General features: G+C 36.8%; 2 protein-coding genes across 6 annotated transcripts in view; one reads left to right on the top strand and one right to left on the bottom strand.

The window, feature by feature from the left end:
• The window catches only part of Rab30 (RAB30, member RAS oncogene family), a 79,951-nt gene extending 65,016 nt beyond the window's left edge, over window positions 1-14,935 (top strand). For all 5 annotated transcript variants that reach the window (XM_047516434.1, XM_047516438.1, XM_047516435.1 and 2 more), the window contains 3 exons: window positions 3,557-3,640; window positions 8,917-9,100; window positions 13,123-14,935. In XM_047516434.1, coding sequence (XP_047372390.1) covers window positions 3,557-3,640; window positions 8,917-9,100; window positions 13,123-13,373 — 519 coding nt within the window. In that variant the 3' untranslated portion in view covers window positions 13,374-14,935. The remainder of the gene's footprint in view (window positions 1-3,556; window positions 3,641-8,916; window positions 9,101-13,122) is intronic.
• An 8,464-nt stretch (window positions 14,936-23,399) lies between these two features.
• Window positions 23,400-24,891, bottom strand: part of Ddias (DNA damage induced apoptosis suppressor) — a 52,437-nt gene continuing 50,945 nt past the window's right edge. The window contains exon 6 of the mRNA XM_047516432.1: window positions 23,400-23,593. The gene's annotated coding sequence lies outside the window, so the exon portion shown is untranslated. The remainder of the gene's footprint in view (window positions 23,594-24,891) is intronic.

The following is a 24,891-nucleotide window of genomic DNA, read 5'->3' as shown; positions in this document are numbered from 1 at the left end:
AATTAAACCTCAAACTCCCTGCCTGTGCCTCCCCATTTCCTCCCAAGAAACTGAGTGAATCATTTTGGTTTAGAACCAAATATGCTGATTTTTCTAAACCTCATAAATGGGAATGAGATGAGAACAGTGAAGAACTCTCTGAACTGAATGTCCTTCCTGGTTTGAATCCTTATCATAGGACCTAAGTACAAGTTTCCTTTGGGGCTGCCCTCTTGAGACTCACTGGCTAAGATTACATCCTGTTTTAAACTTGGAAATCAGAAATCATTCTGAAGTTGGCCATCTTCTGTGTTTTCCTGTGAAAAGTAGAATGATGCCTTTTTGGGGCTATAATGCATTCAGCTTGTGTTTTCCTAAAGTGCTCATTGGGAAAGTTAAGACTAGCTTCTCTAAGGTGTGGGGCAACCTGGTGCCATGGAAAGGGTGCTGGCTCCAGTCAAGACACAGGTCCTTGTCCTAGTTCTGCCCCAGGCTTGCTCTGAGAGCCTAGGTGTTTCCTCCCCTTCCCAGGCCTCCCAGCTCTACATGAGGGGCCTAATGAATCCAAGGCCCCTTTCAGCTCTGACAGTCTGTGGAAAACTGGAGAGGCAGATTGGATAACACAAACAGCTTTATGGCTCAGAGTCACTTTGGAAATGTCAGGGTTTTTCCCATGATAAGAGAACACAGAAAATAACTCAACGCTTTTTACTAAGCCTTGGCCTGGTGAAATCAAAAGCAAAAAGCTAACCGGCATCTGGGGCTCAGTTAACCACCCTGGAGATACAGTGAAACTCCAACTGTTATCTATCTAACATTAGTAATCTTTTCTGCTTTTAACAGAAGGACAAAACTGTGGAACTACAAAGATACAGATAAATTTTCAGCCCCTTTATCGAAAGTTCCCTTGACCTGTTTCATTACTGAAAGGTCAGAGAGTCACTCCAGTCCTCTCATTTTATAGATGAAAATCATAAAACTAGAGGGACTGAATGACATGCTTATGAACTCACATCATGCTAGTGACAAGAATGGGATTAGAATCTGGGTCTCCTAGTGCTCAGTTTGATAATTTCTATGTCCTGAAGGTTCTAACCTTTGAGATCATTCTCTTTTAAAAACACAAACCCTATCATTGAAGGTGAAAATGTTTTCCTTCTTGAACAATAATTTTTACCACCAAGCACATTTTTCTTATTTTTCTTTTCTGTCTACTTATTATCCTCCCCAGTCCCTCAACTACCCGCAAAGTTCATATTTCATAGACAGGCTTGTTTGTTTGTTATTTAGTAAGCAGTTAAAATGAATTGGATTTAGCTGTTTTTGAGGCATGAAGGGTTAGGAAACAAAATGGTGGGGAAAACATTGGGAAGGATTTGTTTTATTATTTTGGCATTTGTTAGGCTGCAAAACAGCTGGAGCTATAAACTTGAAGCTTGACAGCCTTGTATCTGAGCCAAGCCAAAATAGAAGAAAATTGATTCAATGTTTGTAAGTAAAGTTATGAATGTTTATATTTACATCTTTTGCAGAAACGCAGTGGAACATTTCTTTTGGTTTGAAGCTCAGCCTTTTAAGTTCAAACTTTAATTAAGGAGCTCTGATTAGGAAATGGACTTAACTATAGATGCCCTAGTCTTAGATGTCAAAGTTAGTAAAGTCCATTTTGCTTTAATTTCTGGAAATTCTGGAATATGGATGAAAAGGGGAGAGAGACTTGGTGTAGAGCTCTTTCCTGATAGAATTCCTTGCTACCCACAACTTCCTCCCTAAGCTTACAGGAAATGTTATACAATAGTAAATCATATTATGCATGTAATTTTGCTAATATCCTATCCTTTGGAAACTGCTATATTTCCATTTTTAGGTAAAGTTCATCAAATTCAAGGCCCAGAAAGAGAGGGTGGTTGGTCTGAGGTCACCTAGAGATCCTAAATCTGCTACCTACTGGTTTAATGGTTTCTACTCAAAATTTTTAGGTGTCTTTCTGGTGTCATTGGCCCAAAGTTCATGTAATTATGTTTGGTACACTGTGCTGCAGAAGATGGTGATCACTCTGAGGTCAGAGGAAACCTCAAGGAAGTGTCACTGTCTTGTTAGGGTTTCTTATGCTAAGTTCTTTTTCATCTTGGTTGTCCACCCCCATGACAGTCTCTGTTCAGGGTGTGGACATGATAACCAGTTGTTCTTTTTTTGTAATTTGTTCTTTTCAGATATACATAAGAGTATAGTATATTTTGACATATTTTACATATATGGAGTATGACTTTCCATTCTTGTGGATATAGATGATGTGAAGTTGCTGGTTATGTATTCATATATGTACATAGGAAAGTTATGTCTGATTCATTCTACCTTTTTTCCTATTCCTATCCCTGCTTCCCTTCATTCCCCTTTGTCTAATACAATAAACTTCTATTCCTCTCTTCCCTCTCCCCATTATTGTGTATTAGCGTCTGCATATCAGTGAGAACATTTGGCCTTTGGGTTTTTGGGATTGGCTTATTTCACTTAGGATGATAGTCTCCAGTTCCATCTATTTGCCATAATTTCATTCTTCTTTATGGCCAAGTAATAGTTCAGTGTGTATATATACACCACATTTTCTTTATCCATTGATCTGTTGAAGGGCATGTAGGTTGGTTTCATAGCTTAACTACTGTGAATTGAGCTACTATAAACATTTATGTGATCGCATTGCTATACTGCAGTATCTATCTTAAGTCCTTTGGGTATATACTGAGGAGTGGAATAACTGGATCAAATGGTGGTTCCATTCCAAGTTTTTGGAGGAATCTCCATGCTGCTTTTCAGAGTATTGCACCAGTTTGCAGTTCCACCAGCAATGTATGAGTGTACTTTTTCCCCACATCCTCGCCAACATTTATTGTTACTTGTGTTCTTGATAACTGCCATTCTGATTGGAGTATGGTGAAACCTCAGTGTGGTGTTTTTTAAAAAATTGTAGATGGAAAGAATGCCTTTATTTTGTTTATTTTTATGTGGTGTTAAGGATCAAATCCAGTGTCTTACATATGCTAGGCAAGTGCTCTGTCACTGAACCACAGCCCTAGCCCCTGAGTGTAGTTTTAATTTGCATTTCTCTAATTGCTAGAGATGTTGAACATTTTTTCATGTATTTGTTGACTGATTGTGATAACCAGTTTTGAACTTCCTTGCTTTTGCCTCTTTATAGAGTGTCTACTCATTTCTCCCCATCCTAACAATCCTAGTCTCATTCCAGTGATTCTGTGTATCTGATTTTTATATTATTAGAAATCAGGTTCCCCCCACTGTTTTTTCCTGATTCTCCCCCTTCACCCTCTCTCATCCCTTTGATCCACCTTCTGTTTCTGCTTCTGTCAGGATTTCTCTCTCCCACTTCCCCCTCCTTCCCCTTAAAACATACATACAATGTTAAATTAAACGGGGCTTCCATGAGACCAGTGAGTGTTCTTTTTTCTACCAATTAGCTCAGCCAAAGAAAGGGCCTGGTATTAATTAGTAATGGGAAATGTGGGAAGTATCTCATTTACCTGAAGGATAGGCATAATTTTTTCCATTATTTGTTCCTTAGGGTCTTTTCCCCCCAGGTCAAGGAGCCACAATTGGAGTTGATTTTATGATTAAGACAGTGGAGATTAATGGTGAAAAAGTAAAGGTAAGAGGCTAAATGTATAACGTGTCTTTTTTTGTGCTCTAAGCTTAGGGGAAGTTGTATAGTCACATTTTCATAACATTTATTAAATCTCCCAAAAGCCAGTTGTGGTGGTACATGCCTGTAATTCTAATTACTTGGAAGGTTGAGGTAGGAGGATCAGCAACTTAGCAAAATCCTGTTTCAAATCTGAAAAAGGGCTGGGGATATAGCTCAGTGGTAAAGTACCTGTGGATTTAATCCTCAGTGGGGGAAAAAATCTGATTGAAACCCACACTGAAAACAATATATTCACTGTGACACTTATTTCTAGTCCCTTTTTGAGAGCAGGAAGGGATTTTAGATAATATGTTCAAAGATTAGAACAGAGAAAAAAGGGCTAAAGCAAGTTTGTCTTGTCTTCTGTCACATCAGAGGTGATATAAAAACAAGGAAGAAATTTCTTTTTTGGATTTCATGAGTTGGGCCAATAAACTGTGCTGCCTCCTATAACAGCAGGTCTATTATAAAGTCTCCTGATTTCCACATTTCATTTTAGGTAATTAAGCCATATTAATCACTTATTAAAATTATCCTGTCTCCCACATACCTTTGTCCCTAGTAATAGATAATAAATGAGGGGTTCAAGAAAGAATCCATGGTCTCTACCCTTTCCCACATTTGGTGGCTTCTGGATAGCTTGGTACCAGGAAGAAGTATGGTATGCCCAGTAACAGGAGAAGGGAGATTGTGTTCACTGAGTACCTACTATATGTCAGTGCTTCTACTAGGTGCTTTTATAGTTACCTTAATTTTTACTATAAACTCTTGGAGGTAAGTGGTATTATTCTTGTTTTACAGACTTCAGAAAAGACAGGTGACTTACTTATTCATGGCTATATAGTCAGGAAGGGAGACGGAGGATTTGAACCTGTTCTGCCTCCCTGCCACCTACCCTGCTGTGGGATAAGAGGGGAATGAAGGCACAAAAGGCCCATCACCGTGGAGCAAGGCAAGGAAGGTGATGGAAAGAAATGTGAAGTGAGACTAAATTACATGGAAAGAGGGTAAAGATATTGATCTTAGGCACTGTGTTCTACCTGCCACTCATTTATTGAAATTCCATTGTTGGGTCTCTTAGAGGTGAGTACTGTGGAAGGAAGTAAAAAATCCAGCCATAAGCAGCTCAGTAAAAGCTGACATCAGAATTGTAGCTAGATCACAACCTAAGCATTCCAAATTTGAGTCCATGTTATTTGCATCCACCTCCCATATGTACTCCTTCTTTTGAGTTCCTTAGGAAGGGCAGAGAAGCTCCATAATGTTTTTGTAGCACTTCATAGATATTTGCTATCACAAAGAAGTTATAGGATGAGGCTTCTGAGTGGATAACAGAAGCTTTCCTAACTCAAAATGATTCTTTACTGCAGAGACATCTATACCAAATACAATAGTGAATGGAGAGCTCTTGGTGTGAAATCTATGTAAATGCCAACCAGAAAGTCAGGAAAATAGTGTTTGGATTGAGGAGAAAGAACTAGGGTGTGGGGACAGGAAAGAGATTGGAGTGTGCTCTAGAGGCGTTGGTGGAAAGAACCTTTTGTTGATTTCTGTGGTTCCAGCAGAGGTAGGGTAGTTGCCAACTGGAGTCAGGTAAGGATAACTACTCTTTCACACATTTTACTTCCAGATATCTGAGTTTCTCATTTATATATGTATACGTGAGTTCATTTGTTGGACCAGAAATGTTACTGCCTACCATATGGCAAACATTGGCTGGAAATAAGGGTGAATAAGAAATGATCCCTATGGTTAAAGAACAGGCTTACTCTTCTTTCCTGAATCACTAGGCTTGGGTATTCCATTTATTTTACTTTCTGAAAACCATAGCCTCATTTTTAAGAGCTTACTACATTATTAAAATTCATGATTTTATGGTGTCTAACTGCACCACAAGACCACAGGCTCCCTAAGAACAAGGTTTGTATCTTACTCATCTTTGTATTTGCAGTGCAGTTCCTATCCCTAATACTTCTTTCAGGGTTCTGTAATTTTATAAAAAAATGGGAGTAGGCTAATCCTTGAAATCTAGATCAAATCAATCTTCCTAGAATTTTTTTTTCTAACCCAGTGTATTGACTCTAGATATGGAATGACTGCAGTCATCCATCTTAATCTACAGGCCTCATTAATGTGTGAACATGGGAGAAATTTCTTTAGCCTGTTATTAGAATAGGACCAGGTATCACTAAGGAAACAGAGTCTATCTTATTGTCATACTAGTTGTCATTTACTGAATAACTATTCTTGGAGATGTTTAAATGTCTTTTTGCTAGTATTTGCAGGCTTTCTCAGAATGCTGTAAAATTAGTGGAAAAGAAAATTCATTAGCAGTTGGTGCAGCATCACCCACTCAATGACCCTCCAATCAGGTTCTCTTTTTTAACTTCAGTTCCCTTGTCCTTCCCTATTAGTATCATTCTTTCTGGAATGGCTTCCAGACTGAAAGTGGGGAATAGAAGGTATTAGATTCTTGTAGCTACTGAGAATACATGCCAAATCATTGGAGGCAAAGTTAAGGAGGAGGCCCTCTCTTAAAGTAGCATACATCACTAAAGTGACCTTAGGCAGAAAATAGAATTAAAACATATGTAGCCCACTGACTAAAATGATAAATTTTGTTTTGTATATTTAAGTATAATAAAAAATCAGAATAGAGTTTTCTCTTATACATTGAATTTTTTGGTTTATCATAAATTAATGAGTAATAAGCAAAACTCTAAGCTTTAAAACATTTAAACCTTAATTATAGTAGAAGATTTGCTTTATTTCTCTTTATTCAGATCTATGTTGCCTAGATAGGACACTCATAAAAGTAGGTACATTCCTCATTCCTTCAGCTATCTGTCCATCCATCTATGTTATAGCACATACTTTGTGCCTAGCACTGTGTTAGGTAAATCTTTGCCCCCTAAAAACTTAATATCATCTGGCTCTGATAACATTTTATCTGTGGAATCTTCTTTTATATCCCACCAATCTTTTAAGGAGAATTAGTGAATCCCTCTTTTGTGATTCCACAATCCTTTGTTCATTTAGTTAATTTTCATTTAAATGTGTCCCCCTCTACTGTTTTAGGAAGACATTGAGGGGTATGATGTCAAATGGGAAATACCCTTGGTCCTCAACGAACTCAGTCCAGTAAGGAGACAGACTAGTGAACCAAGGATAATACTGCATTATTGTGACAGTGAGGCAGTAGAGGTTAAGTAACGTGCAAAGAAGAATACACAAAGAGTGTAGCAGAACCATGCTGGAGATGAGTGGTTAAAAAATCCATGACTGCAATATTGAAAATACATTAATGGGCATGAGACTAACATTAGGAAAAACTGTCTTTCTGGTGCCTTTTTAATGGAACATCTTGTATTGTACTTTAGTTAATTAACTATGGGTTTGGCCTCTTAGAAGACTGAACTCTTTGGGATCAGGGGTTGTTTTATCTTGTATCCCCCCTGTGCCTAATGCAGTGCACTTCCTATGTTAATGTCATATAAATGCCAAGATAAGGCAAATGGATTGCAGAGCATGGTGAAACCAAGTTGAGTGATAAAGACAGTGGAGTATGAACACCCTGAATAATCAACTATCAGGCTAGAAGTTGGGAGCCCCTTTGGGAAAATTGTATATATCTTGGCAAACTCATACAATCATTATTCTAGAAAATGCTCCAAACTGTTCCCAAGATGTGCCAGTCATGAGAACATACTGATTTCTCAAGATTGACAGCATCTAAATCCAAACACAAGTTTTTTAGAGGCTCAATGGGGCTTTAAAAACAATTGTCTGCTATTTTAAGTACATCCTAGTAGAAAGGTTTGAGGCAGAGAAGAGAAATAACTTTTGTTCCAACAAAAACTAACAATATTTATATACTTGCCTTTAGCATACACAGACTTTCATGTATATCAAAGAGTAGCTGTCACTTTAACTTAAAGGAGAGTCTCTGTGCTAAAGATTCAAGGCAAGGACTACTAGTCACCCATCGATCTCTTCAGCTAAACTGGTAGGAGCAGAGGGTGACAATAACCAACTCATCCTCTTTGGATTCAGATGTACAGTAGCAAAGGTAGCATGGTTCCTGTCAGGAAGCTCTGAGTCAACTGGGGAACATAGCTACTAAATAATTAGATGGTCCAAGTGTGTCAGATGCACTGGGCGAACAGGAGTGGGGGAAGGGGGATCTGGCCTCCTCTATAGATTTGAGAAGGCCTTCCCTGAGGAAGTGGTGTTGTGTCTAAGGTGGTAAATACACTTTCGACCTGTGAAAAATATATACAGTCAGAAGGGATTACTTACTGTTGACATTATTTCTCAAGGCCCTGTGATTTGCCCTATATTCAGCAGTCTCTCTGGAGAACAAGTTGCTTTCAATCCTTGCCTGCTTTATGTAGAGAATTGAGAGAGGCAATGTGGGAAGTGTTTGGCCTTTTTTTTTTTTTTTTTTTTTTTTTTTTTTTTAATTAAAACCATACACTATTAGGTTTTAGAACTAGTAGATGAGTTCAGAAAATGTGAACTTCCAGCAGGCTGCATATTTTCAACTCCTTTGTATAAAGAAACAACAGATGCCAAAAGAGATTAAGTGACTTGCCAGAGGTCATGGAGCTTAAAAGTGGTAGAGGGAAAATTTTTGTCTGCCATGGCATGGTTCTATTTTCATTAACAAAGATAATACCTTAATACATTCATTAGAATTTTGAACTGCAAAGAGTGAAGTTGGATTTACTTTTCCTTTCTGATTGCTGACTGAAATACCAGTGGCCACAGAGTGACAGCTTGCTCTGTGTAGCAACTTGTAATACCAGGACAGTATTACAAGTTGGGACCATAATGCCTTGTTGAACTGTGAGACACCAAGCAAGTTGATTAATCTCTCTGTGCATGTTTCCTACTGTGAGAAAGCATATCCTACCTTATAGGATTATTGTGAAAATTGAGTTACTACATATAAAGTGCTTAAAATAGAGCTTGGAACATAATGAATAAAAATTTTTTTAACAAAGAGGGAACTCTTAATAGCAAAACAACAACAACAACAAAACAAACAAAATAAACCCCTTTTTCTAACCAAAAACACCTAACAACATTAATAAGAACAAATTTTAAGTGCTTTCTTTAGAATAGAAAATGACTATGAAATTTTCTGGGGGAAGTTATTTCCATTTCCAAGCTAAAGTAAGCTAATGCTCTCTTATTTTCTCTTTCTCCAACCTGCTTCTTCTTTTATGCCTTTACAGCTCCAGATCTGGGACACTGCAGGTCAAGAAAGATTTCGTTCCATTACCCAGAGTTATTACCGAAGCGCCAATGCCTTGATCCTTACCTATGACATTACCTGTGAGGAATCCTTCCGCTGCCTTCCTGAGTGGCTGCGGGAGATAGAACAATATGCCAGCAACAAGGTCATCACTGTGTTAGTGGGTAAGTAAGGACAAGTGAAGAGGGAAGCTGATTTGTCGGTATCAGAAAATTGATAATCATGTAACACTTGTGCCTTTCTGTTTTCCAAGAAAGTATTTTCTAGCAAGTCATGCTACAGCATTAGTTCTTCTGTAATTGCATAGAAAACAAAATCAGTTCTATCCCATCATGATGGAAAATAAGGTAGAAAACATTGCTGTTTTCTCTAGGCTCTAGGGGAGAAACTGGATGGTTACCAAAGTTATGTGGGCTGCTATACATTTTTTAAAAACCTAGTTACAAGATGGTAGAAACTGCTAGTATAAAAAGTAAAAATTTTTTTTTGTACTGGGTGTTGAACTCAGGGGCGCTTAACCACTGAGCTACATCCCCAGCCCTTTTTAAAATTTTTTATTTAGAAACAGGATCTCATTGAGTTGCTTAGGGCCTTGCTAAATTTCTGAGGCTGGCTTTGAACTGGTGATCCTCCTGTCTCAGCTTCCTGAGCTGCTGCGATTACAGGTGTGTGTCATAATGCCCAGCTAAAATATCTTTAAAGGTGCAAGAAATTCATTATTGGGTCAATTGTTTATTTATAAAATAGACTTCCATTAATTTTTTCCCTTCTTACATTTTTGCCCATTTGAGAAATTCTACTTCAGAAACAGTTAACTAAGGGAAAAATGCTGCAGTTTGTTTCATTTTGTAGGAAGAAAGAACCTCTGTCTAGTATGGGGAAAAACAGTAACCAACCCTGGCTTTTCTGTGGTGACAAACATATTCATTAAAAATGGAATTACAGTAAAAATGGAACAAATCACTAAAAACTCCTAGTGGTGATGGAAAAGTGTTAATAATTGTATGGTTATAAATGTTTTCCTTTTGGGAAGGAATTTGCTGTATAGTGTAACAAGACCTGAATTTTGGAAAAATGGGTAGGGAACCTCAGAAGCATTAAGTCACAAGTTGTAGCTAACAGTAAGCTAAGTAAGCTTTTGTAACAAGCATTATAACTGGTAAATATATGCCAGGAATCATATTAGGAGCTTTGTATGTCATGATCCCAAATTTACAGGTTAGGAAGCAAAGGCTAGTGATGTGAAATTCTTTCTTTAAGGTCACATTGCATGTAGGATCAACTAGTAATACATTGCTTTGTAACAAGTTGCTGGGATTTTTCCTGGGTTAGGCTGCTAGTTAAGTACCTGCCTCTTTATGAGCTAGTACTCTAGGCCCACTACTGAAAACCCTTGTGTAGAGTGGTGAGCTCTTCCCATGAAGCCTTTGAAAGCCCAAAGCTCAGAACCTGTGCTTTTTCTGTGTTCCACAAAAAGCCCTTGCGAACTCAAGTTATAGCATTACTTCTTGGGATTTTATCCAAAAATGTTAAATGGAGATTTGAGGAGAGATAATCAGTTAGTTCAGTATGAAAGAGGAATTGGCTTTAAAAAATTTGGTATGGAAAATTTCAAACATAAGCAAAGCAGAGAAAACAGTATAAAGAATCCCGACGTGTACATCTCTCAACTTCAGAAAGCATCAGATAACTCATGGCCAATCTTATTTTATCTGTTTCCCATCTATTCTGTCCACTTTCCCCACCCAGATTATTTTGAATTAAGTCCCAAATTTTTGAATTACCTTACAGTATGAGTGTGTCTTTGATAAGATTAAAAAAAGTGAGCTACAATGTCACTCTCACACCTAAAATAATTAAGAATCCCTTACTAACCTCAAAAATTCAATGTTCAAATTTTCCTAATTTATACTTTTTTTGGTAAATTTGTTCGAATCACATCCAAATATGGTCCCTATGTCATACTTGATTGTTGTCTTTTAATTCTCCCTTTATCTATAAGTTCCACTGCCATTTCTTTTTCTTTTGGAATTTATTATTAAAGCATTTGCCCTCTAGAGTTAATAAATATCAATTGTTTTCTTTGTGGTGTCATTTGACATGTCCCTCCATCACACGCATTTCTCACAAATCTATAAATAAATCTATAGATGTGAAGAGATTCATTTTAGGGAAGTTTTTAAAGCAAAAATACCCCATATATGGTATTTCAGGTATAGTTATCCTAGGACAAGCAAGAACACCACTTGATTTCTTTTGTAATTCACTGTTTTTCAAGGTAGTAAGTTGGTTCCCTAAGATCTTTGTAAATTAACTATGGAAATTTTTTATATTTTTAATATATGAACTTATGGACTTAAATGTATTTAGTGTATTATATTACCTTGCAATTATTACTGATTCTCCAATTATTGCTGATTGCTCCAATTTTGATAGTGGAAACTGCTTCAGATGAACTCCTGAGATCTTTTGATGATTATTCTTTTATAATTTTTTGCCTTCTGGCACGAGTGTTCCAGGTAAATCCATGCATTTTCTGTCCCAGACCTGGACTTAACCATTTGTTCAAGAAACACTGTTCCTTTTTAATGGGAAGTTTCTATTTAGAGGCCACAATCTAGGTGTTAGGAATCCTCCTTACTGGTAGGCTGGCCATTGTTCTTAGGCTTTTCAGTGGACAGGGCTGATATGTATGTGTGCATATTTTGGATTCTGTAGCATACACAAGAGGGTTGTCTTAGTAGGCTCTACTAAATGTTCCGACAAGACTATCATAAGTTACACTTGGCATTACACTCACTTACATCAGGGCAGCAAACATGGCTTAAGGGCAGGTTGGCATCAGGCATACCTCTTCAGTGAAAGAAGTCCTCATAGCAGCTTGCCAGGACTCTCCCTGCCCCTGGAAAATTCAGGTGTCAGGAAACAAGGCTCAATTCAGGCAAGTGAGGGATCTGCCCTGGCCTAAAAGTCTCAATGCCCCTAGGAGCATTGTTGTATAACCACTATACAAGCTTGACTTTTAGGATCTCTTCAAGTGAAGAATCAGCACACTGGGGAAGCCCAAAGTTATGGCATTCCATTCGGTATTTATAATATTCATACACAGAATTCCCAGGTCAGAGTGATTTATCAATTGAGTCATTTAAGAGATGTTGCCAGGTAAAATAGTTGATATCATCTTTGTCAGGTTTCTTGGAGAATAGATGTTGAAAACTTTTAAAAGATCAAATACATCATGAATTATTCATAGTGAAACTTCCACTTATAATTCAGGATTGCAGAAATTTTACTGAACTTCATTAATCTTATATCTCTATTTCTTCCTTCTCATGACAAAATTTCCAGTTCCCAGTGATAACCAGAATAATTACTTATTTGCTTTATCCCATAATATACACATAGCACCTCACAGTAAGAGTAGCAGCACTGCCACTGACAAGATGCTTACTGAAACCATTTGAGTGTTTTTCCTTCGATTCTTTATTTTTAGTATATATACCTAAGGATGTATGGTTAAATTACCATATCTTAAACTTACTTACTTGAAATAGTTGTGTGTGGTTATTTTGCTTTCAACTTTTAGGGATTGTGTTTTGTATTAATTGTGTAATTATGAAAAACATTTGTAAGTTTCTGAAGTCAAAACTATAAAACGAAGTATATTCAGAGAGGTCTGGCTTCTATTCCTATTCCCTCAACCCTGGTTGTTGTTGTTTTTTATAGGTAACTATTATCTTTTAAATTAAGATTTTGGTTTATTCTTCCCTTTAAAATTAAGCAAACAATGTGTGTTTTATATATTCATATTCTTTCCTTTTTCTTAGTTGTAAGTTATGTTTTCCTGCTTTGCCTTTTTTGCTCAATATATCCTAGTGTCCTCATTTCATGGTGGTATATAGAAATATTCCTCATAGCTTTCATAGGGGCAAATACTCCATTGTGTGGATGTACTGTCTTGCTTAGCCAGTACCCTACCAATGGACATTTGAATTGTTTCCAGTTCTTTGCCATTATACATAGTGCTAATATTTTAAAATAAAAATCCCAGTAATCACAGTCACATTTGCTTTGCTTCACTAGCCCATCTGTCTGGTTGACTTCAGACCTGGAACTTAGTTTTTATGCTTCTGAGCTGGCAAAAAGCCAACTGTTGATTCTTTCTTTGATCATACCACTGTTATAGGAAACAAGATTGACCTGGCTGAAAGGAGAGAGGTCTCCCAGCAGAGAGCAGAAGAATTCTCAGAAGCTCAGGACATGTATTATCTGGAGACTTCAGCCAAGGAATCTGATAATGTGGAGAAACTCTTCCTTGACTTAGCATGCCGACTCATCAGTGAAGCCAGACAGAACACACTGGTGAACAATGTATCCTCACCTCTCCCTGGAGAAGGGAAAAGCATCAGTTATTTGACTTGTTGTAATTTTAACTAACGGCTGAGGCAAGGAGAAGCAAAAGGCATCAGCAGCTGCCCCGATGGGCCACGAGTTGCTGGGGAGATCAGATGATAACTGTGGCTCCTGCTCTGGGACCTTCTGACTCCTGTGGGCTCCTGAGCTTACAAAGCATGGCAGGCCAAGGGCCTCGTCCACAGGCCAGCATTAGCAGAACACATAACGGTTTCATCCTTTTGCAGTCTGGAGTTGGAGTGAGAAGAAAATTGCACTAGGCGCTCCATGATCTGCAGAGCATGTTGCTTTTTTTTTTTTTTTTTTTTTCCCTCCAAAAAAGCAAGTAAAAGTGCATTCCTGAACACAGTCCAGGGGGAAGTGTACTGTAGGGATCCCTACTGTACATCAGTGGGCGCATGTGGGGGCTGTTCTTTAGGGCTTCAGTGGTGACATTCTGGTGGCCCTGGTTTTCTTGTCTACCAGGTAAAACAAAACTGGGAACGCCAAGTACTCTCTGTGGTGTGTAATGATGACCCCATGGAGATTCTGAAAAGTGTTATTTCTTTTGTCCACAGGCACTTTCAAGAACTTTGGGATGTAAAAATTATATGAAATCTTTACCCATGACCAACAAAACAATCATTGTTTTAATTATATATAAGCTCCATGACTCCTTTTGGTGCTAATGATTCTATTTCACAGACCAAACATTTTAGTACATTAATATCCTTAAATGTATTACACAGAAATTTTAAAAATGGGGGAAATCCATGAATTGGCACTCTTTTTCAAAATCTCATTACTACCTTTTCTAGAATGAATTTCTAGGAAGAGAATACTTTTTCTTTAAATACCTTTTCTTTTCTTTTTCTTTAAAGAATACTTTCCCCTTTAAATCTCTGAATTTTCTTCTATTGTCTAAATCTTTCCTGCCCTTTATAAAAGTTTGAAAATGAAAAAAAATATTGACTGATGATATTCTAATATAAAAGGTTAATTCTTAGACCTTACAAGTAGTGTGAGAAAACAGACCAGATATGACCAAAATACTGTGGATTAATGGACTGCAGAGCAGGATTCAAGCAGAGCACAGTCCTTGATAACAGGTCACATCCTTTACTTTCTGGTACTATCCTTCTTGGACAAACCAAGGATTAGGATTTTGTAGATATTTTTAGTATAAGTAAGAGTAGCAACAGATGAAAAGCCTCACAAACCATTTTTGTATCTTCAATAACCTTAGAAAAATTCTGCTGTGGAAGCAGGTTGAGCTGTAATTTATCATCTTATAATAATGTCACTCTCAGACTCATGACCATATGTTCTTTCCTGTTTCTTTCTCTTTTCCTCTCTTTCCTGGTCTCCCCTTTTGGTCCTCTTTTTCTCCCTTCCTGATATGCATGTGTTACTGCAAATCTCCAATTCAAAGGAGGTATATATGCCTTTACTTAGCCAGTTTTAAAAGAGGACTCAAAATGGAAGACATGCTGCTGAATCTGTGTTGCTGTTTTTTCAGTGCCATACTTTTGATACCTTCCAATTTGTTCACCGATATAAATGCAAATTGGGAAAGTAATTAAACCTGTATACTGTTGATGCTGTCAGATGTTTCTGTAGATTGCTGCTTAGCATAACTGATGGATGAGTAATGGAATAAGGATATGATATGTAATTCTGCTGTTGCTGTAGATGGTGACAATCTTGGTCCTGATATGTTGATGTTAGAAAGCTATTTAATTATAAGGAAATGAGTCATGTAGAACACAGTATTGATAAGGCATTTCTAGCATCTCTCTATCAGGTTTCAGCATGACCAATCTCTTGCACATGGAATTATACTTATCATTAAGAGACTGGTACTTTCTGATTGGCCTCACTGTGTTTTTCCTGATTTATGGGAAAGAAAAGCAGATCTCGGAAGTTTGGACTTTCTTGTAGAATCTGTCTCTATAGAAAAAAATCACTTTAATAAAAACCAAAATAATTTATAATTATTGTCTTTCCCTCATCTTCTCCACTGAGTCAGCAACTATAATATCAAAAAATAAGTTAATCAAGGTGGGCAGAACTTAACTTTTTAAACTGTGAGATAATGTCCCTAAATTTAGATTTATTACCTTTCTGTTGTCAAAATTCCAATGTCTCCAGCATATGATGACCCAACTTCATCTCACAGCAGCAAGTGTGTTAAAAATAAAGTTGCTTTGGGAACTTGGAAGGCTTTGTTGGATTGGACTAACTTAGTTCCAAAATAATGCCTTCTTGGTCCACATTTATGCTATGGAATTCTTATTCCCTAAGGTTTAATCCCCTCTGTCTACCATTGGCCAGACTCAGAATGGGATTAGAGAGCTGTTCCTTTTTCTTCCTTGGTACTCCCTCTAGTCTTCTGTAGCTAATGGTTGCCTATCCATGGCCTGTCAGCAGGGACACATGAGAATGAGGGGCTTTGTTTTTCTTAGTTCTGTGAATTTCAGATTAGGCCTTATGGACATTTTTCCACTGATGTATCTGGAGTTTGAGAACAAACTCTGAAGGTGCAATAAATATCAAATAAATGATTTAGTGCTAAAAGGGACTTCTTTGTTGTTAAATAGCAATTCCTTCAAGTAGAAGTTGAGAAGAATGCAAACAAATGAAGTCATCTTAACCTAGGCCAGAACCTAAATTTACAGGTTTGCCTAATTGTTCTTATTTTAAGGGCAATATTTGCTGAGATGAGCCTTCCTTAGGGAGAAAAAAAATAAAATTCTTATTTAATGGCAGATGAAAAGAAAAAAAGAGTTGCTTTATTATAGTTTAGTTTGGCTTGACTCTGACAAATAAGACCAGAGTCCATGCCTTCTATTATTGGTGTGATCTTTTCCTTCTTTTAATAAAGTTATTAAATATATAGCAAAACTTTTTTCAGTTTCCAGTGAAAATACCTTCATGTTATAGAGTTAAGCTTGAGAAAATCTACGAAATCATAATTTGCTGTTATCAATGACATGGCTTTGTATAAATTAAATCTTCAAAGGATTTCATGCTTTTTCCTTTGCCTGTGCAAGACTCTTTGATCCTTTGTATACTTTCATTAGATCTGTTGAATTATATTAATATTAATTTGTGATTATATAGGGCCAAATATGTTCTCTGTAGATTACTTGGGTTAAGTCAGTGGTTTTTCCTGGATTTTCTTTTTCCTATCTTTTAGCATTTTTGTTAGCATCTCTCCCTATGTAAAGTGGCAAGAAAATAACTGAAAATGAAACAATTTGATTGTTTTGACAAAATGTCAAGTTCTGATTTAGAATTTGGTAAGAAAGGTAGAAGCCACTGACCAAAAGAAGGTATTTGGATTAGGATTATTTTAGAGTTATTGGAGGAAGGAACAAATTCAACACAGGACTTATTATTCTTCTGTTAATGAATGCATGCCTTGGGAGGACACTGGTGACTGCCACAGTGTTAGGTCAATTATTTGCCTCATCCACCCTTTAAGCTGTCCCATAGTTCCTCCAGATCCAGCATCAAATTTCAGTTAACAACTCACTCTGAATAAATACCAGTTGCAAATGATTTTGAACTGGTCTTCTGATTTTTTTGTAAACGGAGCCACAGAATGAGAATTCATCTCATACTCAGAAAAACACTTTTTTTCCCCCATGTACCATATCAATGGCCTTAAAGATAGACATGTTCTACTTCTGAACCTTATAGAATTTTGTATATTTCAGTCATAAATACCTAGGGATCACTTTCTCATTTGTTCCTGTAAGAGGTTTTTTTTTTAGGATTTGTCATTTCTTTTTTTCTAGAATTTTTGTTTGTTTTAACTGCATCTGGTTACTTTCCTCAGTCATGGTTCTGACAGGTGTGTTTTGATGTAACTATAATACTTTAGAGTCAGAGAAAAGCACTGAAAAAAAATTTGCATCTCATTCTTCTGACAAATGTATTCCACTTAAGCAGTATTGTTAAACACTAATTTTAACAGCAAGGAATTAGGATGTATTTTCTTCCTTTTAGATTTCATTTCCGACAAGAGCCTTTTTGTATTTGAAAGGAAAGCTGCCTTCTCCTACATTGTACGCTCTGATCATTTATTCATACTGAGTTAAGAAATATCCCTTCAAACCACTAACTAAAATAGTCGTGTTAGAAGAAGAGAAATGGTACTTCTTTCTGAAGTCCCATGATGTCGAAATGTTATAATCATTCCTAGGAGCCATACTTTGAAATTAAAAACAAATTGAGGCATAACCAGCCTGCTGAAGGAATTTAAAATTTAAGATGTTTGAAGAATACTTGAAGGATTTGGGGTGAGGTGAACACAACTAGTCTATTATAGCAAGATGCTCTGTAATTCAAAGAGGTAGAATAAGGCCCACTGAATAGAGGTTACAGAGGCCAAGTTTGGGCTTTGTTAGGGAAAACTTTCTCAAAGTTGACTTTCAATGAAAGGGGCCACCTCAAGTAATATCTTCTGTCAAGAGAGGATAGACAAGAACTGAGCAAAGAGAATGTGGAGAAGATTCAAGCATTGGTTGGGGATTTGACTAAATGACCTATTAACTTAAAATTCTACATTGCAGTGCTTTTCTTCTCATAACGTTTAATTAAGTACCTTTTGACCCATAACTAATGCTTTTCTTAAAAAGGCTTTGTTCATCTGCCATAAATATATTCACCTTTCAGGGAAGAGATTGGTTACTTGTTAAGCCAAGAGGCTGGTCTGCTGTCTTGCTCCAAGCTGGGATTATCTTGCCAGTCCCTTCACCAATGTCCTGTTGAAACCACAAACTAGTTGTTGAGTTAAAAATAAAAAGGTATTGTTTTTGTAAGTTATATGAGTCATGGAAATTATATCATTGTAATGCATAATGATTTCTTCAGGATTTTAGGGTAGGCCTTTTGAACAGAGCAGACTCTTCCATTCTAGACCTCACAAAATAGACCAACATGAAGTTTTTCAGCTCCCGTGAGATGGACTGGTGGGTCACTGGCATAACACAGTCCTTGGGATCTACTTTAGAAAAGTCTCAAAAATTGGTGGGTTTCCTTGATTCTTTGGAAAGTGAGTTTTAAAAAGCTGAGGCCAAATTGCTCCATGTAGAATGTAGCAAAGCACAGGCTTTTGATTTTTAAAATGAGATAACTATAAGCAATTTTTGCTTATAAAGCCTATCACCCAAATGATTCCACCTGCAAAATAATTTGCACTCTTTCTAGGCTGAATGATAGATTTTCATTGGTTTAAAAAAAAAAGTCACTGGTCTTGAATCAGTATGGAGAAATATACAGTAGTTTGGGTAAGCCTTTCTCTGACTCCTTTGGATAAGAGGTCAGAACACAAAGGCTAGCCCCCACTAATTTGGCTTACTGAGATGTACAAGTCAAAATGTTACATTGCCACTAGCTTAAAGCAGAATTTTGGAGATGCTGTATTCTAGTTCTGTTAATTCCTTGGTAGGTGATGATTTTGACATTTTAAAGAGCGAGGTAGAGAGATGTAAGAAGGGAAACACGAATTCAAGTGTAAAGGGCCTTAAGATGCATAAGTTAGCTGAGACTTTAGGCAAAGCACATCATCTTGAGCATATTTATAAATATGCCAGACTTATCAGCATTATTGTGAACGTTAGATGAGAAAGTTAAAGTAGAGTGCTCAGTAAATAGTAACCACTCAAATTATTAGTTCTTTCTTCCTTAATTAATAGAAGATTTTGGCACTGGGCATGGTGGCATGTGTCTGTGATTCCAGCTACATGGAAGGCTGAGGCAGGATGTTCACTTTAAGATCATCTGGGGCAACACAAAAAATTTGGATGGTATGATACAAGTATAGATCCTTCAGGGACAAAACCAATTGTTTTCTTTTTGGCTTAAAAGAAAACAATTCCATTCCTGATGTGTTCCTTAAAAGAAAATCACTTATTTGATCTGCTTTTGGGCATTACTGTCACTGTTTCTTTATGTATTTCTGCAAAGATATTTTCTTTCAATAGGCAATTCCAGGGTTGTAAACTCCTCATCAGGAAACTTAATCTTAGAACTGAAATACCTCACAGTGCAATTTAAACCTCTTTGATCCCATTCTCTACGGTAAGAAAAATGGGTTGATCCCTTTCTTTTTAAGGAGCCACATTTGCCACTTATTATTGTTCTTTTTGCTTAACTTTGTTTAAATAATGGAAAAATCTCATTAAGGTGATAATCATTCTTCTCTCAATGTCAGGATAGTCTTTGTTAATTCTTGGCTGCTTCTTCCCCTTCCTGCAGTATTGGGGATTGAACCCAGGGCTTCATGCCTGGTAGTCAAGCACATTACATTGAGCTATATCCCCTGCCCAACTCTTAGCTTCTTATTGATATCAGATTTAGATCTTAATGTTTATTAAATTGAAGAGTTCTTCAATTATACATGTATTTTTCTTCTTTAGTTGTAACATATAATTGATAACAAAGTATGCTTCTGAAGAATAATTCTGGTTGTGTGGCTTATTTCCATCCCTTGGTAAAAATGGAGTTATGAATACCAGTTTTGGGATCTGCTTTAAGAGTTAATTTCATATGTGACAATATTTGATGAATGTAATTACCAACACCCCAAAAGCCCCCCCCCACTATCTACACGTGCACTATGTTCTGAAATAAAACTTGGAGTACCAAATGCCTAATAAAGCAAAAATTCATATAGAGAAAAAACAAGGTAAAAATCTGATCAGATAGCATAATTTACTAGTTGGCTAAATGGTGCACAGCTTTTAAGGTTACACTGTTATGCCTGGATTCAATAACAATACTAAGTTTGATAAGCCCTCTGAAAAACAGCTGCTAATCATATTGCATTCTGGAATGTAATCATTAGGAATAAGTATTCTCTTGTCCTATGTAATTACAGAATGCTAGTGGAAATTTCTTGTAGGTTATTTGACAAATGACTGTCAAATGATTTCCTTAAACAATTAAAACAAATCTATCCCCTTAACTCTTTTGGGGTTTTCATGCCTCTGTTGTAAAAAAAAATCCAAATGACTGGAATGCTGGCTTCTAATTTCTACTCACTGAAGTGTCCTCTAGACATACCACATCATTGGAACTCTTGATGGTATATAAAGGAGCTGCATAAATGTATTTGTACTAGTGCATGAGTAAAATTTGTTTTCAGCTTTAAAAAAACCTACTCTGCTCAAAAATTCAGCTAATAAAGAATTAAGAAGAGTTTTGATAATCTAAAGGGAAAAAGTGTGCCCTATATATTGTTGCACACACTTTAATGCATGACTTTTAGTATAGGGATGAAATAAAATTCAAAATATAATTCTGGAGATCTCAGCAGCTAGTTAAAATATTTAGAGAAGCTGCTTTATGAAGACTTAGAGATTCCTTGATTTTCCCCTTCTATCTTTCCATTAAAACATGGATCTTTAATATACACAATTTTAACAAACAGGTTATTCATTGAGTTTTATGAATTCAATTCTTAATATTTGGCTACTGGTTTTATATATAGGATCTCAGTAAAATCTTATACATTAGCATATAAAATCTAATCAGCTTCAATATAAGCATAGTACTTGTTTCTAAATGCTAATATGCAAATATTAATGATACAATGTATATTTTGTGTCCATGTGTTAATTTCTTTTTACTTAACAAAAAGCCTATTAGAAATATAAGCCACTGATGACCTGAGTGCAGTTAGCTGAAAAACATTCTGTAGAAAGATGATTTACTGAAGATTCACTCAACATTTTAAAAGGGAGACAGGGAGGAAAAAGGAACCTGAACAAAATATTTTAAAATGAAGTTGTGTCCCTTGTTTTAAAATTAAGATATAATACACACACCATATACTTCACCATTTTAAAAGTATAAAATTCGATGTTTTTAGTGTATTTACTATGTTGTTGTGCAATATCATCACTAATTGTAGAACATGTGTCATCCCCAAAAGAAACCCTGTATCCATTAGTAGTCACTCTTTCTTCATCCTCCCCAGCATCTGGCAGCAACTATGGATTATTTCTATGGGTTTTCTTATCTTGGACATTTCATATAAATATAGTACTAAAATATGTGGCCTTTGTGTCTGGCTTCTCACTTTATATTTTCAAGGTTCATCTATGTTGTAGCATGAATCAATACTTTGTTTCTATGGTTAAGTAATATTCCATTTTATGTATATATGACATTTTATTTGTCCATCGGCTGATGGACATTTGGGTTGTTTCCATTTTTTGGCTATTATAAGTAATGCTGCTATGAACATTTATGTAAATTTTTTTTGTGTGTCTGTGTGTGGGCATATGTTTTTACATCTCTTAAAAGCAATTAGCCTAACAAATCAGGTCATTTGTCTGTATTTAAACAGAACTCTTAAATTACTACTTGGGGAATGCAACTTATGATCTTAGTTCCCTTGATCAATTAGGAGACTCCTGAATAATGGCTAACTCTCCAATATGTCCATAAAATTTTTTTCTATGAGTCTGTCATGTAGATATGATAATCAATTTCTTGAAGACTGCTTTGGTCTTGTAGAAATTGCATTGTCATCACAGAATTTCTAAAGTCTTTTGCATTGTTTTTAAGCATAGCTACAATGATGGTGGAATGGAATATTCATTCAATCTTTTAGGATTCAGTGAAACATTTTTGAGGTACAATTTCTTTTATATGTTGTCTTTAAAATTTTTCCTTCTTGAAAAAAGATTGTTAAATTGCCAAACCACCTACCTGACTGTTCATTGTGGCTTAAGTTTTTATTAAGAAATAATTCATACTGAGAGAAAAAGTAAAAAGAATGTATTTTGTGTGCAAAGAATGAATGTATTAACAAAACCTTTTTATTTGTAATAATTTTTTAAAAAGTTGAATGGAAATTGCTTTCCCATGTACTTGTACATAAATAAACATTTCCTGTTGCCCACATTTAGAGGGTCATATGCCATGTCAACATGCAAAAAGCAAATAAGTTTAAGTATACTAATATCCTTTAGCATAATGTGGAATGTGCCCTGGATTTGGGGATCTGGATACATGATTTGAATGTTGATTCTCTAACTTGTCTTGAACAAGTCATTTAATGTTTTATACCATGGTTTTCTCCTCTATAAAGAGGATAATCTATATCACTTTTAAGGTCTCTTCCAATTATTCAACACTAAATGAGACTATTCTGCTATATTCAGGATGTGAAAATTATGTTATTTATAGTGATAGGAAAGATGCTTTAACCTATGATAAGGCTGAAGGAGTATTACACTGGGAACCAGTGTCTTAATCCTGACTCTGAGAAGCTAAAAATTCTAGTACCATTAGATATTAGGATAAAAATTTTATTTCAAGCCTTAATTTTTATAAGTTCAATATATGGGCACCAGATAATATACTGGCTCCTTCCAGCTAAAACATATTATATGGTTCTATGTTCTTTAGAGATATCACCTAAGATGTTATCCTTCACAAGAGAAAGAGACTACCTACTCCTCACTAATAAGACATTTATTCATTCATTCATTCATTTATTCACCATTTATTGAGCATAAGGAAAGTTCAAGAATCTGTCTTTCAGATGTCCCCACCTTCATGGCTGGAGTTCCCTTTTCTTGAAATTCATCTCCATTCCAATCCTTGCCTCTCATACTCTTTGCCTTCGGACATTCATTTGAGAGAATGCCTCTTATAAAAGCATAGTAAGAGAGACAAAATATCCTTGCAGACATAAGTGTGAAAGAGAGAGTCCCAACAAACTATCAGCATCGATGCTGGCAATCCCAGCTCCTGGAAAGTTTAACAACCCTCACAGGCTTGCAGCCCAATAGATAAGTAACTGGAAACCTGCAAGGTAGTTTTGTTTTAGGAAAGGATTTCACAACATCTCCCAGAAAACCCCCAGGAAGCTATAGGCAGTTGAGAAGGGAGCTATTGCCTGAATTTGGGCTGCTCTAGGGTCAGAAACCCTTGCATATACCATCTCTGGGACCCCACATACATTCCACTGCCTAAGTAGATATCTGCCTTGTGAAAAAACATGGTGAAGCAGAGTAACTGACTCAAATCCACCAAGCGGTCTGCATTGTAAGGGACAGTTGTGACACTGAGGAGAATAAAGGGTGTCACACTTAAGAACTGGGAGACTGGGAAGCTTGCCCTCTGAGATCAAGGGCATGGCAGGTTGTAGATGAATTCATGCTGGTACCTGGTCTGAAGGCAGCCACTCATGTGGTTCTTACTGCCCTTCCCTTCAGCACAGCATACATGGGTGCCTGTCACTAGAAGGGAAAAGAAAGAGCTCTGTAGTTTTACTGCTGCCCTGAACACAGAGGTGCGCTGGGGTGGCTTTGAGTAAGGCTGAGTTATGGGGTTTGGGGCTGTCATACTGCCCCTACTCTGCTTGGCTTAAGGTCAGAAGAGAAATTTGGCTTAGTGCCTGCTGTAATCCCTCTCCTCCACTTGCTCCTGCAGGCACTTCAGCTGGAGGAATATTCCCCTACTGTCCTCCCTGCCCATGGGCATGAACGGTCAAGGGAGGCCTAAGAGGAATTTTACCTGGCTTCAGCCACATTTTGCTCCTGCTAGCTTCATGGTAGGCACTTTAACTAAAGGAGTCAAAGGAGAAAAGCCCCATTTGTCACGGTATCCCCAGATTCATATGGCTGGGAGTAGGAGGGAGTAGTGGAGATTGAGATCCTGCTCCTGGGTGGGTACTCCTACAATATAATCCCACAATAACAGCACATAGGGACACTGCAATTTCTGCTACCATCTCACCTATGCAGTTCCCTCTACAGGCTGCCCCTGTACCTCTTCCAACTACACACTGCTGTTAGGATTCTGTGTGAGCACCACAGTGAAGGTGCTGTGGTTCCTGCCATTATCTCTCCCCATGAAGCTCTGGTACCTGTAACTACTATCTGGTCAGAGGATAATAGCTTCAGGTTGTTTCCACTATTGGTGTAGCCAGTGCTGCATACTCTTATTAGAAACAAAACCAACACCAAGAGTGCCAGAGGAAACCCCTATCACCTGCTAGGAACCACCATTCCCATTGTAGGAGAAGCTACACAGTGTGCACTTCACACTCTCTGTGGTCTACACCACACCTGCCTGAACTGCTTGAGTGTCCTTGTTCTTGCAAAGCATAGAGAGATAGTGGACTTCACCAGCTCTGACATAGTACACGTTGTTCCCTCATTCATTAATTACAGCTAAAGAAGCTTCAGGGATACTACACTATGGTGCCCAGCTGGAAATAAAGGTAACATTGCAAACAAGTGATAACCCAAGACACATTTTCAGGAAAAAGCTTCTAAAGGCCATCCCATAAGTGGTAGAGATGTGCACCAGATGTTCCAATCTTAATGTAGGAACACAAGAAATGTGGAAAAACAAGTTCAATATGACATCTTCAAAATATAATTCTCTAGTAACAGATTCCAAAGAAATCAAAACGGATGAACTGACAAAAAATTCAAAATAATGATTTTAAAAAGCTCAATAAGATCCAAGAAAATATGGATAAATAAATAAAATTAGGAAGATACACAAGAAAGGAATAAGATATTAAGCA

The sequence above is a fragment of the Sciurus carolinensis genome, chromosome 11 (genome assembly GCF_902686445.1).
Source record: "Sciurus carolinensis chromosome 11, mSciCar1.2, whole genome shotgun sequence".
Classification (NCBI taxonomy): Eukaryota; Metazoa; Chordata; class Mammalia; order Rodentia; family Sciuridae; genus Sciurus; species Sciurus carolinensis.
The sequence above is the reverse complement of the archived record's forward strand: the minus strand, read 5'-3'. Positions and strand labels throughout refer to the sequence as shown.